Here is a 16,655-nt window from a genome sequence, read left to right as displayed (position 1 = left end):
CATCAATAATGCCTTGAGGGAGAGTCTAGGTGAGGTGAGTCTCTTGTATTCCCGGGAGAGGATATCCTGTTGGATCGGACAGTTCTCACATGCCAAACTAGACGATCTCTGACAACCCCTCTTTGCAATCTGGATCAATGAGAGGGATGCCCATAAAACGTTTGTTACGACACCGTCCTATTATGGACTGTTCCTGTGGAACTTATTGAACAATTGGCTTATGAAATGCTTTTTGGTGCGTACAAAGTGGCTTGCGATGGGACCTGTACTCTTGATTTATTTCCGACTAGGTTATTGGGAGGATATTGGGGTAAGGTGGATGATCATGACATAGCATGCATATATTGCACTTGTGGAAAAGGATTCCCACATTTGAATTACAAACATCATGCATCATTAACATTATGTACATATTATTACTTATGGGTGATATTTGTTTATGAAATGTATGTTGATACATTATTGTTTATGTTGATAAACGGTGGGTTATGATGTCGGTTATAGATAATATATGTGGTTATGATTTCCACTTATGTGGTCTCCACTTATGTCTTATTTAATTATAGTCATGATATCTTGTCGATGAATTATATATTGATAAATGGTGAATTATGATATTGTTTGGGAATAAGTGTTGTTTACATTACATAGGTTGATTAGATAATTGTTTATGAGAACAATTGATGAGTTTGGTTATATTACTCATGTGGATTGGATAATTGTTTACGAGAACAACTGATGAGTTATAATGTGATATATTATATATATATGAACTGTTTTTCATATTTGAGTAAGTCCATGTCGTCAATGAATTATATTCATTAGATGCCTTACTCTCTCTATTTCTCTTCTTTTCTATTGCTTGCTTTTCAGACGTGTGCTCGTCAGATAGACAGCTCTGCTCGGATTTGGAGCTACCCGTCCGTGATGCTCCCGGAGGGGGCATGAGGAATTGAGGAGAGGAAGTACCCTAGCTTTGGAGTTAGCCACTAGGAGTTGCTTATCATTTTATGACTTCTGAAACACTGACGGCTTCAGTTTGTTCATGTCTGTGTTTAGTGTCTTTTGGCGATGATTAATATCTTTTCTTGTTTGATATGTATATTAAGTACTGATGATCTTTTATATCTATGAGGATATATATATTCAGGAAATAGATATCAGGAAATAGATATCATGAATGTAGATACTGGGCGGGCGTGCTTCGACCGTGGCTCCGGGGCACAGTTGAATGTAGATATCATGAACGCGAGGTGCAGGATACCAGGCCGAGAAACCCGGGCAACCACCCCCTATGTGCCGATCGCTAGCGCATCCAGGGCCCTGGCGCCCAGCCTCCGCTGGAGAGGCCTAGCCTGATATGAGAAGTGCTAATTCAGTTCGGATAGACTTCATTCAAGAACGCCGCCGCCCCTGGAATCAATAAGAAAACAAGTGCTAAGTTTCAGATCAGTGAATAAACCGAAACGAAAGAAGAAAAAGACGTTTCTCGCTCGGCGCCTAACAGTAACCGGTTTTGATTTCCGCGTTATATGTTACTTAAAGTGATGTCCCGGAAAAGAAAGGTTTTTAAAAGGAAACAATTTTATATCACCAATTTTAAAAAAAAATTACTCACTTTTCCGCGTAATAAATAAAAAGTATTTTTTGAGGCGTTAGATAAAGTTCTAATTTGTCCCTAAAAATAAAACTGTGCAAAGAGATGAAGAAACAACATGGTCATGTGGTGGAACAACTTTTTGATTTTCTTTAAAATTTCTGAATAATTGTATTTCAATGAGTGATTCTAAACCCTTGTAGAATAAGACACACGTTTTTATTATTATGTGTATGACCTTTTAAAGGTAAGTTATACATACATAGTTGCATTTTAAGAAGAAAAGATAAGTTTACACCACAATCTAAAAATATAGACAATACTTAATTTACTTGAAAATATAAATAATTATAAATAATTTATGGAACTCATTTAACAACATCAATAGAGTTAAAGATTTTAGTGTCCTCAACTCTACAACAAAATTAATGTTTTTAAATATATTATATAACTTATTTTATAATGGACTGCACTATCTATCAAAAAAGCAACTCTCTACATTTTTAATGTGTAATATTACATGCTCCAATTACTGAACTGGGGACCAATTAAAACGACTTCGTTCTCTCCCCCGTAGAATAGAGTCAATGACATATATTTCTATTAAATCCTTTTTAAATTCTCATACTCATAAAATAATGATATATGTCAATAAATAGAATATATTTTGTAATTGACATATATTTCTATTAAATCCTTTTTAAATTCTCATACTCATAAAATACTGATATATGTTAATAAATAGAATACATTTTGTAATATATTTCATTTTCTAATGGATAGCAATGTTATCCAAATATTTAATCATAATCCATATAGATTTTTCTATAGTAAATTACATTAACACCCTCTAATTTTAGTAAAATTATACAAACCTTTAAAAAACTTATACAAATCATTCTTAATTATACATATATATTCTTCTGATTATTCATGTAAGAGATATAAGTGTAATTTCTTAAACAAAAATAGTGGCGAATGTAATTAAGTCAAACAAAATATGATATATTACGCAGACAAATCCAAATAGTATAAATTTGATGTATATTATTATTTTTTATTCATTATAAATAGCATCAATAAGTCCAAGGAGTTGTCTAAATTATTCTTATACTATATTATAACTAACTAAAATAAAGAATAAACATATACTCTTATACTATTTGGTCTTCAAAATATACCGTATTTTATTTGACTTAATTACACTCGTCACCATTTTTTATTTAAGAAATTACACTTATATATCTTACAAGGATAGTTAGTATAATGTATATAATTAGGGGTGATTTGTATAAGTTATAAAAATATTTGAATAATTTATATAATTTCACTACAATTCAGATATCAATATAATTTACTCAATTATTTACCAAGTACGTTACGTACGGGCACAAATTTATTTGCGTTACTTACAGACACAAATTTATTTGTGTTACTTACCCACACAGATTTGTTTCGGAATTACTTCGTAGAGTTCGTTATTTACTGACACAAATTTAGGGTCTGTCCCATAAAAATTAGGGATACCATCCGAATAGTCGGTGAGGTTGCTCTAAGCAATTTATGCTAAAGGCATGGCCCATGTTGGAGTATTTTCTTTGTGGACAAACTAGTGAACTACTACTACATTCAGGTGTAGTTGGATCTAACGGCATAAAGTAAACAATAAATTATTTCTCAAATTTATTAATCATCTAACATTTCAATTTTCAAGTTGTTTACCCAAACAAGGAAATCATTCAATTTACTTATTTTTTTTAAATTTGTTATTGCTTTTCTATTATACATGAGAAAGAGATATATGCACATAACAATGTATGAGTTTCATACATTATTACTACATTGTTGATGAGTGTGAAATTATGTTATCTTTGCATTGCATTTAACTTGCATTTTAGGATATAATTAGGAATTTAGGATTGTTTTTAGCTTTTATTTCTCTTTGTTCGGGTTGAGCAGATGTTTTTGGTCATATTGTACAGTTTGAATGGATTGAAGCAAAAAAGAGTAGAGATTGAGCGCAAGAATATGGAATTCAATGTTGAGGTTATGCGAAGATCAATTGAAGGGTCAAAAGAAATTATAGATGTTATATTATATTTCTATCTTTTAGATTCGTTTTGTTGGGCTTGGCACAATATTTTGTAATTAGAATAAATGAGGGTTCTCCCTCAAGGATGAGAGGACTTTACATGAAATTCTCTAATTTATAATTTGTTTTTCTTTTCTCCATTATGAGTGAGTAATTTCTCTCTGTTTCTAGGATTGGGGCTATGCCCTTTTACATTCAATAAACACTTGTTCTTACTTTTATTTCATTGAATATTGTGATTTGAATCATTAAACTGAGTTTTATTTGTGTGAGTTATCTGACCAACAAATTACACTTATTAGATACATTGAGGAATGACAGAGAGGTGAACCCAACTATCTGACCATTCAGTTATTCAAACTAGAATCCTAATTTACGAGAGTAGTCTTTGGATTCTCGGAGGTTTCTAGAATTCATATTTGGTTACTACGAAACGACTGGATAGAAAGATCCAATTAAAGGATTTGATTGATAACTATACCATGAGAATAGGTGCGACTTCAATTGAGTACATGTGTCGGAGCTCGAGAGAGGATGACACATATCAAAGAGCAATTCGCACTCACAACTTAAAGTTCATGAAAATGAGCAAAACAATGATTTGCGAGTGTAAAGGTGGTAACCCTTATCCTGGGAACTCTTCCTAAATTAGATTTCACAATCTTTTTTAATACTTTCATAATTATTCTTGTTAATTTCTCAGTCGTTCTAAATTCAATTTTATTTCCTTATTTGAGTTAAGTATAAATTAATTGTTATAACTAAAGGAGTTTTCCAGTCCTTGTGGGATCGATATTTTATTACTTGATGATATAATCGTGCACTTGCGATTTGCCCTATCAAGTTTTTGGCACCATTGTCGGGGACTGTGTCAAAATTCATTTAATTCTCAATTAATTCATTGCTTTACTCTAGTTTATTACGCGTTTTCCTTTTTCTTGGTACCTCTGTAGGTTGCCCATTTGGTTTATGCAAAGTTCAAATTACTACTCAGAGCCATAAATGACTTTCTATAGAAGAAGAAGGCAAAAAAGAGAAAGAGCAAGACATATGTGTGCACAAATAATGGCCGAACAAGATGAAAAACCAGTTTGTGACTACGCAACCCCTAATGTTCGTAGTTCACGTCCTGGAATAATTTGCCCAGCTATTGAGGCAAAGAACTTTTCTTTGCCTTCTGCTCTGATGCAAATGGTGAGGCAAAACCAATTTAGAGGTGGAGCTCATTAAGATCCTAATGCCCATATTGATCAGTTCTGGGAATTCTGTGAGACAGTGAGGATTCATGGGGCTTCTGAAGATGTCATTCGTCTCTGCATGTTTCCATATTCCCTTACAGACAAAGCTAAGACGTGGCTAAGAAATCAAAATGCTGAAATTCAAGCAACATGACGAACATTGGAGGAAGCTTTTCTCAAAAAATACTTTCCTCCTTGCAAAACTGTGCATTATAGGCATCTCATCCAAAACTTAAGTCAAAAGGATGGGGAGCTAATTGTTGTGGCCTGGGAAAGATTAAATGAGCTGACTGAAGCTTGCCCACATCATAGTATTCCACCTTGGATGTCGATTCATAACTTCTACAGTGGGCTAGAGACTTTCCATCCCAACAATTGTTGGACTCTTCAGCAGGTGATGCATTTATGTGCAAATGAATTGATGTTGCTTCAAACATTATAGAGAATGTGGTTTCCAATCATCACTAATGGACGAATGAGAGGAGACATCATCCAATGAGAGACTTTGGTGCACAATATTCAAGAAATCAAATGGAAAAGGTAATTTCCATGTTGGAGAGCATTTCTCAAAGGTTTGGAAAGCTGTAAAAATACCATGCTAATGCTATTGGGTCTACTGCAACATGTGAGGGGTGTGGAGAAAAATGGTATGAGTGGTCTGAATGTAAACAATTCACTGAGCCTGTACATGGAGCTTGGGCCAATGTACAACCTGAATCATGCAATTAATATGACTATAAGGAGAGGAATGGACAACAATTCAACTCACCACACATGCAGAATAATCTCAATCTTTCTTGGAGGAGTAACAACACTCTAAATTATCAACACCAAGATGGACAATGTAATAGGAAACCTCCAACACAGTTCCAACAAGTACAATCTTATCATATTGATCTCACTCTTATAACAATAATGGAAGGTCGGGAAAAATTAATTGCTAACCTTAATAAATTTCAAGAGGATCAAATCATGATTAATAAAAATGTTGCAAATATGTTAAATTATATGAATTCTAAGATAGAAAACCTAACCATCCATGAAAAAAATATTAGAAACACAAATTGCCCAACAAGCTAGCAACTTTAATAGGCAAATATAGATGTTTCCAAGATAACTAGAGAAAAATCTAAATAATAAACATTGTAAGGTTGTCCGATTAAGGTGTGGGAATGAACTCAATGATGTATCTCACACTAAGAATGATACACGAGTGAAAGAGAAACATACTGAGACACAACTCCTTGAAGAGTAACAAAATTCTGAAAATGTCTCTAAGTATGTAGCTTCACCACCATATGTGCCACCAATTCCTTTTCCCTAGAGATTTGCAAAGGCAAAGTTAGAAAAGAAATATGGAAAATTATTATATATCCTTAAGAAATTATATATCGAACTACCATTCACTTTAACTGCAAAGGCACTGTAAGAGATGCATGCGTACATGAAATTTCTCAAGGATCTTTTATCTAAAAAAAGAGGACTAGAGGATTATGAAACAATTACTTTAACTGAGAAGTGCAGTGCTTTAATTCAAAATAAATCACCTCCAGAACTAAAAGATCCTCGTAGTTTCTTTATCCCTTGCTTAATTGGTAATACTAATTTTGATTGTGCTTTATGTGACTTAGAGGCAAGTGTGAGCCTCATTCCTTATCTGTATGTAAAAAATTGGGTGTAGGTGAACTAAAACTCACTAATATATCACTTCAATTAGCGGACATGTCAGTCAAATTCCCTATAGGCATTTTGGAGGATGTTCCTATTAAAGTTTGGAAATTTTTTATTCCAGCGGATTTTGTAATACTAGAGATGGAAGAAGATGCACAAATTTTAATCGTACTAGGTAGACCATTTTTGGCTACCTCTGGTGCTATAATTGATGTTAAAAATGGAAAATTGTCCCTAAGCATATGGAAAGAAAAGATTGAATTTGATATTGCTAAATCTATTAAACAACTTTCTCTAGAAGACTCATGTTACAGGGTTGATATGTGGAACCAAGTAGTGAAAGAAGAAGTGCCTAAAGTGAAATATGAGACTCTCTTGGAGAGAAGCATGCTAGAAGGTGGCACTTCAAATTTTGATGAGGATGTGGCTGAGGGTAGTCATTATATAAATGCAAGCTCAACACTCCTCTACAACCTGCATGAGGTGAACTTGAGGATCACACCTAAATCTGATAATTAGGAGAAAGAGAAAGCACCTAAAACGAAAGTAAAAATACTGTCTCCACCTTCAGGTATGAGTTCATGGGATCCTGCGTGATGCGCGTGGATCAACCGTCAAGCTAATGCCATTAAACGAGTGCTTTGTGGGAGGCAACACATGTTGGAGATACATTTTTTAATTCATTAATTTTAGTATTTTAGTGTCGGCTTTACTGCATCTTTGAGTTCGGAGCCTTTGTAAGGGGATGTATATAGTGTCGGCCACAAAAAATCATAAACTCTAAAAAATAAAAAAAATTATATGGAAAAGTGTTAACACAATAATATCTATTAGTTGCCTTATTCAAATAAGATATTTGCACCTAATTCATCTAGGACATATGGGCCATTTGAGATTTTTTTCTCTTTTTTTGCAGGTACTTCCACTAAACCCAATAAAGTCAATCACTTGTACTTAACACATGAGTTGAGGATACTTCCTACTTAACCCGTGAGTTTTCTTTTTCTTTCTTTTATTGTTTAGATTTTTACATTGGGGACAATGTAAATTTCTAAGATTGAGGAGGATTTTGCATTTAGATAGTTCATTCATGTCATGTATACCATATAAATTTTAATTTTTTTAGGTTGAATATTCATATTATCATGCATTATCATATATTGCATATATCAACTATCTTCTGCTTTGTTATATGCGTTGTCTATCTACTTTAAATGAAAATGTAGGCATGAATGATGATTGTTGATCTATGACCCCATTGGAAAAAATTGTTGTTAGAATAATAACATGAAAGATATTATATTTGACAATTGTGAATTAAATTTGGTTAAATAAAGGTCTTTGTTTCAAAACTTTTATTGAATGTACCAAATGTGAGAAATTTTGGTCAAACACAATAAGTATTCTTATTTGAATTGACAATTGCATAAAATATTTTTTCTTTAATGAGTGTATAATTTTCTATGATTGTAAATTCTGGAACTTGATTTGTGATTGTTTCAAGATTAAAGTCTGTTTGTAAGCATTAAAATGATAGAGGCAATTAAGACTTTTTCTTTTGACATTCAACCGCTTGCTATATAAACATTGAAAACTCATTAGTTGCCCACTTTTGAGTCTGAACTTTAATGATTTTTCATAGCTACTTAAATGAGGGTTTGAAGTAATTTATGATGTTTGGTCGAAGCAATGAGAAAGGTAAAAAAATCATCTAATGAAAGAATCCATAAAAAGTGAAGAAGAAAATAAATAAATAGATTTCATTATTTCTCTTTTATAAAATCTAAAAAAAATGTAAAAAGAGAAGAAATACAAAGTATACTAAAAGAGAATGGACTGAAAAAATGTGTTGTAAGGAGAAAGATTTGTTGAAAAACGATCATATGATAAAGTAAAGCCTATTAAAAGAACCTCAATGCTTCAATTAGATTTCTAAAAGGTTTAAGTATTTTGGGAAACATTTGTAAATCTTTTGAAGTATCATTTCTTTGTTTATTCCATCTTAAATCATTCACCTTGACCACATTACATCCATTTAAAGACCTCTTGATTTTTGCATGCATTCAAATAAAGTGAATGACGATTTAGTTTATAATCAAGCCTATGGTAATTTACTTTCATGAAAATTTGAGCAAAATACTATGACATTTAAACACTTGAGAGTGATGAGAGAAGAGTGACTATAATTCATGCAGTTGTTATGACTCAAGGACTTAACTTGAATTAAATTTGTTTATGATTGTTTTGTCTTGATGTCTAGATTGTTTCAAAACTAACATGAGACTACTTGTTATTTTAGGTCATGGTTTCTATATCATCATCCATACGTGATTGTGAAAGTTAGACATAATACTTGCTTGAGAACAAGCAAGAGATAAGCTTGAGGGGATTTGATGAGTGTGAAATTATGCTACATTTGTATTGCATTTAACTTGTATTTTATGACATAATTAGGACTTGAAGATTGTTTTTAGCTTTTATTTCTCTTTGTTTGGGTTGAGCGGATATTTTTGGCTATGTTGTGCAGTTTGAATAGATTGAAGCCAAAAAAGTAGAGATTGAGTGCAAGAAAATGGAATTCAGTGTTGAAGCTATGTGAAGACTAATTGAAGGGCCAAATAAAGTCATAGATGTTATATTATATTTCTATTTTTTAGATTTGTTTTGTTGAGCTTAACCCAATATTTTATAATTAGGATAAATGAGGGCTATCCCTCAAGGATGAGAGGACTTTACACTTACAATTCTCTAATTTAGAATTTGGTATTCTCTTCTTCATTATGAGTGAGTAATTCTCTTTGTTTCTAGGATTGAGGTTATGTCCTTTTACATTCAATAAACATTTGTTCTTCTATTTCATTGAATGTTATGATTTGAATCATTAAACTGGGTTTTATTCGTGTGAGTTGTCCAGCAAAAAAATTACACCTCTTAGATAGATTGGGGTAGGACCGAGAGGTGAACCCAACTATCTGACCATTCAGTTATTCAAACTAGAATCCTAATTCACAAGAGTAGTCTTAGTATTATCGGGGGTTTCCGAAATTTACCTTGGGTTGCTATGAAGCGATTGGATAGAAAGATCCAAGTAAAAAATTTGATTGATAACCATACCACAAGAGTAGATGCGACTTCAATTGGGTACACGTGTCGGAGCTCGAGAGAGGGTGATACGTATCAAAGAACAATTCACCCTCACAACTTAAAGTTTATGAAAATGATCAAAACAAGGATTTGCGAGTGTAAAAACGATAACTCTTATTCTTTGAACTCTCCTTAAATTAGATTTCAATCATTTTTAATACTTTCATAATTATTCTTGTTAATTTCTCAATCGTTCTAAATTCAATTTTATTTCCTTATTTGAGTTAAGTATAAATGAATTGTTATAACTAAAGGAGTTTTCTAGTTCTCGTGGGATCAATATTTTATTACTTAATGATATAATCGCACACTTGCGATTTGCTCTATCAATCGTCCATTATTTATATTTAATCATCATTGACTCTTAAGAAAAAATATTCTAACTGAATTATGGATGATATAATAATTGTGTATAAATTTTTACACCAATAATTTATACATTAGGTAAAATAATAATTAACATTGTGCAAACAATTATAAAAACAATAAGAAGTATCATGTTTAAGAAAGAATAGGAAAATAACATAAGTAATGCTCAATCATGGACAACTTCCTTATAAGATGATATTTTAGTAGTACCAAAAAAATTATTGATAAGTTTTCTAAACGGCCAGATTGATCCCACGACCAAGATGAAAACAATGACCATATTGATCGGGTCTCTCCTCTCATCCCTTAGATGTTGATAGAGTCTTGATTTCATAAAAATGTTTGTCAAACTGTATAGAGTTGGTCAACACAAGCAATAAAAAATAAAAATTTAGAGGGCCCAAGCCCAAGCATGAACTAAGTCGGTCGGACGACGACAAACAAGTGATGCACACACATATGAAAGGGTTTTGGTTGTGTGTTTCCTCACCTACCACAAAAATTATTGTACCTATGGGCACACTCTAAGTGTTCAGTTAGTGCTTATAAACACTCATGAAATGTTTACATCATCCTATGTGAAACCTGAAGTTTTTTCATTTCACATTCAAATGTTTATATTGATTAATTTTTTGATACTACCAAGAGTATGTCATCACTTTATGAATAAGGAACTAATCTCTATCGAGATTCGTAATTTCCCTTCCCACAAGTAATGCTCATAGGAATCGAACCTTTAACTTTTTGGTCATCCAAGAAATTTAACAGAATCTTACACTACTAGATCAACGCCTTATTGATATATTTTATCTACATATTGGTTGATTTGTTTCAACATATTTCATCAAGATTTTATAAAAAACATAAGAAACGTGATGGTTACATCTTCCGGAATTAGGAATTTAAGGATGGGTATTGATAATTATTTAAGACGAGTTAAGTTTGCTTTGGAAAAAGAAGAGCACATGAGAGGTGGAACTTGTTCACACTTACACATCATGGACCACATACAATATATTGTGACCCACTACTTTAGATTTGCTTCATATTTTATATTATCACATGCATACTTTACCTGATTAGGAAAGGGAGCTGCCGTTGGACATATCCACGTTAAATGTGTGCTAAATGGAATCGACTTTTTTCATTGAAAATAATGGTGACAATTGTTCACTTAACTTCTAAAAAGATGAAGATCATGTCCCAAATGATATCTCACTCTATGTCTCAATTCAACAATTCATTTTATTATTTTTTACTTTTATACTTTTTATTTTATCCAAGTATTAATATATGATTGGTTTGTGACAGAAAATAAGATCTCGTTGGGACATATGATCTCATTCCCTTTTAAAAATGGGATGCATGCAAAAATCTGAATCTCTAATGATTGACACCCCAATTTTTTTAACTACCAACTTTCAGGTAAAAAGTTGTATTTACTATCTTCAAATATGATATATTTACATTTTGTGGGAATGTTCTTTTTATATCTAAAACAAGAATGAGATCACATATCTCACTTTTTCATGTCTCATTATATTCAAATTTAATTAAAAGTTGCCATTTATTTAAAAAAAAATAAAAAATATAAAATACTTTTTTTATATTATTTAGTGAGATTTGATTAGTTTGATATATATGAACAAGATTGTTTAGAGATTGAGGATTCTCTTTCCTAAAACAAGCGTGATGATGCAGTGGAATTTGTTGTATTTACTATCTTGAAATATGATATTCATTTTAAAAGTAAAATAAATATTTTTTTAATTTTGTGTGATCAAATACAACTTAAATACAATCAAATTACATTATGTTCTGAATACGAGTGTATTATTATAGTTTGATGACATATTGTAATTGCAAAATGTTATCCTTGTGACAATCATCACAACCAGAATATTATGAACTTTACACGTGATTTGATCCACAAGTTAAATGACTAAAACTTATTAATAATGTAAATAGACAATTAAAAATAGAAAGATGATTCTAAGTTAAAAAACATATTTCCAATCTTATTCATCTATTATATGACAATAGTTTATATTATTTGAATTATTCAATAAATTTGAACCAAAATTTCTTTATAGAATAAATAACCAAAATTTCTTTATAGAATCTTCTTCCTTAAAAATATATTAACATACATTATAACACATGTGGTTAGATGGAAGCCTATCTTGAAATAAATGATTGGTTGTTGATAATGTGAAAGCATATAAGTCACCCACCCTAGTAGTACTGTTAATGTCATTTGACTCATGCTGTCACACTGGCAATAAATAAACATCAATCATTATCATCATTCTCTCATTCACTTAGTTCTGAAGACTTAAACACAAGAGCCACATAGAAAATCACACTAGTTTTTCTTTAAGGTCAACCATGGTGATGTCTGTGTTGTTGAACTTTATATTCCCACCACCATCTTCTATATTTGTTTCAGCCATGTCAGTGATAACCTTCTTGATACTAGTAAAGAGTGGCTTGTCTGAGATTAAAGGAAATCATATGAATTATTCTAAGTTCTGGAATGCTAATAGTAACACTACTCCACAGAATCAGATTAAGTTGTCAAGTAAAGCTGGTATGCTTTTGCTTTATACTCCTGCTCTTCTTGCTGGTGTTGCTTCTTTTTGGATTTTCCCTCATGAGGGTATTAGATCTACAATTTTTCATGCTGCTATCACTATCCACTACTTGAAGAGGGACTTTGAGGTAATACTTTCTTTCTCATATTTCAACAGAAACATAAAGTTCTGAATTAGGAATAAATATAACTACTGGATGGAGTTATGGTTCTATATGTATTATTCACTTTTCTAGTTGTTTAATTTGTTATTCTCTTTATTGTTACATAGTTGCAAGGTTTATAAAAGAAAAAGATATTTGCATACTGCTTTTTATGGTCATTTGGTGACAATAAACATATTAATAACTAGTGATCAACATAGGTTATTGGTGATTAGTGTGTATCAAATATTGATACTAGCACAGTTTAAAAAAAGTTTACTGTTTTTGGGTAAACCCTTAAAACTGTAATCCAAGAACATCAAATTCTAACATGATACGCGGTATCTATCCTGGTTCGTGGTTCATAATGGTTGGTTACTTTTTATCTTATTATTACAAGACTTCCTTTATATTGTTGTTCTGCTATGAGATTTTCAGCTCAATTAACACTGCTAGTTTTACTCTATTGTGTAGGTTCTATTTGTTCACAAATATAGTGGTTCTATGCTTCTTGATTCAGCATTCACCATAACTTTCAGTTACTTCTCATCAGCTGCAACAATGATCTATGCTCAACACCTAACACATGAACTTCCAGAACCATCAATCAATCTTCTATACCCTGGGATTGTTCTGTTTCTGGTTGGCATCATTGGAAACTTCTACCATCACTACGTTCTATCCAAATTGAGAGGAAAGGGTGAAAAAGAATATAAGATTCCAAAGGGTGGCTTTTTTAACCTTGTGATTTGCCCACACTATCTTTTTGAGCTTATTGGATGGTATGGAGTTTCCTTGATTTGTCAGACTCTATATTCATTCTCTTTCAGCATAGGATCCACTTTCTACTTGCTTGGTAGGAGTTATGCAACTAGGAAATGGTATGTTTCTAAGTTTGAAGATTTCCCTAATGGTGTTAAGGCAATCATCCCATTTGTCTTCTAAATGTTGCAAGCACACACCATTATAGGACATGTGGCCCACAAACCAATATGAAAGTTACTTTTTCAGCCTATGAATTATGTTCAATGAATAAAAAGTTTGGTGTGTCCATGTCATGTTTCTAGTGCTCATATGTTGCAAGGAAGTGAAGGAATAATTGGTTTTATGTTCATTGTAGTTTAAACTAAAAACTTTTATTTACATGATCTCTGTAATAACTACACAACTCTTCAGAGAATCTTACTATTTCCAGATAGATTAGAAAACTAAGAATGCCATGCAGAAATCCACAAAACATGACAATTTCAGAATCTGTGATTGCACATAAAAATTGGTCCATTTTGGAAATACACAAAACATGAATTTTTTTTAATATGAATGTAGGGGGTTTTACCACTTTTTCCTCTCATTTCATGTTTATCAAAATCTATATTTTTGGCTAGTTGGGAAGTGGGGTTAGCCTATACCAACTTCCCAATGTTATTTTAATTTTTTAAAGCAACATTAATAAGCCGGTTTGACTCAAATTGAGAGACAAGTTGAATGTCAAAATTACTAAAATGGTGATGTTAGACTTCGTTAGATTTTTAATATTACTAAAATGTCAAAATTTTGATTACAGTAAGTTACACTTATTTAAAGAGACAATCACACATAAATTAGTTCCATACTTAAATGTTTATGAAATATTTTTAGTATTACCAAAAAAGAGTAAGCAAATTTTAGCTCTTTAAGCAAACGTTAGTTCTCGTAAGTTTTTTCTATCTACATTTTGTTATGCCTAGATATAGCTCCCTTGGCGAATCAGGACATGTTACTTGTTTTTTCTTAATTCTATTTTTTTCGTGTTTATTTTATTTTTAAATGAATAAGTGTCATTATACATTTATACCCATAAAAAACAAACAACTTCATCATCAATAATGGAGAAGTATATAGTTAACATTAATGCATTTGTCAAGTGATACATGCACTAATAATTCATGCATCCAATGATACTTTAGGAACCTAAAGAACATTTGAATGCCTTTCTTATGAATTAAAATTTCGTTTATGTGTTTGGTCTCACTTATCAAAATTGAGGTAGAGAAACGAGTTAAAAATGACCAAAATTTTGCTTTGGAGTCAAAATTTGCTTAGTAAGTTTAAACCATTTCCCTAAACCCTAATAAAAACAACTTCATTCACTTGACCATTTGGATCTAGCTTAGCAAAAAAATAAGAAAAAGAATTCACTTAAAAATAACCAAAATTCACTTAGAATGTTTGAATTAATGTTTAGAAGTGGGTTCGGTCAAACAAGCTTATACATGTTGAGAAATTTGTTTGGTATAAACTGACTTCTCCATATTGGTTTTAAAGAAAGGAAACTGGGAAATCGATTTTCGAACTAATCAATAAAAACCGAATTTTTGTAAATATGAAAGAGGACGAAAAGTGGAAAATAATTTCCCACAATTATATTTAGATAAAAAAACCACTTGATAGCTATAAATAAAAACATTTGGACCATATTAGCAATGAGTCATGTATGCACTTGTTGCACATATATTAAAGTCGAACCTTAGGGTAACCCACATGTAATCTTGAGATAGTTTTAAGTATAGTTTTGCAACATCCCCAATGTAAGTATGAATGAGTTTGATGTTTAATCTAGTTGAGTTTGTTTAACATTGTTGAACATAGTCTATTATATCCATTCATTAGACTATTTTATTTGTCAACCCTCTCGATTTGATTCTTAATATTTATAGGATATGACATATTCCACAACAACAATAATCCTCAATCAACAATAACATACTAATAATAAATATATAAAATGAATAGATATTATAGTGTAAAACTAAAAAAATGTCACCAATGAAGTGCATTAAGTATTTCATCATAAACTTCCAACATATAATCTAGAAGAAACCATAAAACTTTATAGGAGGATTCGTAATTTGGATAAAATATTGTTAAATTTTTTATAAATAATTTTTTATGGGAAAGAGGAGAACGAATATGTCAGGTTTTGAACTCGACATTCACACCTATCTAATTTCAAATAGTGTAATGTTTTTCATACAATTTTAATTTATAAATATTATTTTTCTACATTTTTTAATATATGAAATTCAAATTTAGTAAGTATTTTGCAAATAGTGTTAAAAAAATAAAATAAAAATCAAATACATCAATAATTGAATTTATATTCAAAATTAAAATAATATATTTGTGAGACTCGTGTATAAAATATTTTATTGAAACAACATTCATTGAATATTAATTTGCAAAATTCATTTTGAACTAGCTTAATTTGAGACAACTAGCATATCAATATTTAATATTCAAACTTCTTCATGATGACAACTAAAAATAAAACAAAAAGTAAGGAACTAAACATATTTAAGGCTAAGTTTTATATTTGAGTTTCAATTTGATTAGATAAAATGTCAATATACCCTTTTTTTAATGTTTGTCGATTTCACATTTTCACTATAGCTAAACTTACGTCATAATATATAAAATCTTGTAAGTGTTTTTATGTCTCCACTCAAATCTACATATTTCTCTCTCTTTCCTTCTGAACTCCTTTTCTCATTTTTATACTCATCATTCAATAATTCAATTTGAACTAAAAAACATCTAATCATTGTCTTTATGTTAGAAATGTGTAGATTCTATTAAATTGACAAACATTATGAAAATAGAAAATAAAATTGAATCTTTATTTTATTGATTAAATTAAAATATAAAAATAACATAAATGACAAAATTTAATTTTTATTTTATTAAATAATGAAAGTTAAAAGTAATTAAAATAAGATAAAGAAAAAACATATTTTAACCTACATTTAATCCATTGCAATTTATGAATCTA

At 30.9% G+C, this 16,655-nt stretch overlaps 1 protein-coding gene across 1 annotated transcript; it reads left to right on the top strand.

Annotated features, from left to right (window-relative positions):
* LOC109336026 (very-long-chain enoyl-CoA reductase-like) lies at positions 12,415–13,955 on the top strand. Its single transcript, XM_019572358.1, has 2 exons — positions 12,415–12,832; positions 13,322–13,955. The coding sequence occupies exons 1-2, from the start codon at positions 12,500–12,502 to the stop codon at positions 13,790–13,792; spliced, it is 804 nt and encodes a 267-aa protein (XP_019427903.1). The 5' UTR covers positions 12,415–12,499; the 3' UTR covers positions 13,793–13,955.

The sequence above is a fragment of the Lupinus angustifolius genome, chromosome LG20, assembly GCF_001865875.1.
Source record: "Lupinus angustifolius cultivar Tanjil chromosome LG20, LupAngTanjil_v1.0, whole genome shotgun sequence".
Classification (NCBI taxonomy): Eukaryota; Viridiplantae; Streptophyta; class Magnoliopsida; order Fabales; family Fabaceae; genus Lupinus; species Lupinus angustifolius.
This window is presented reverse-complemented; position numbering and strand designations above follow the sequence as displayed.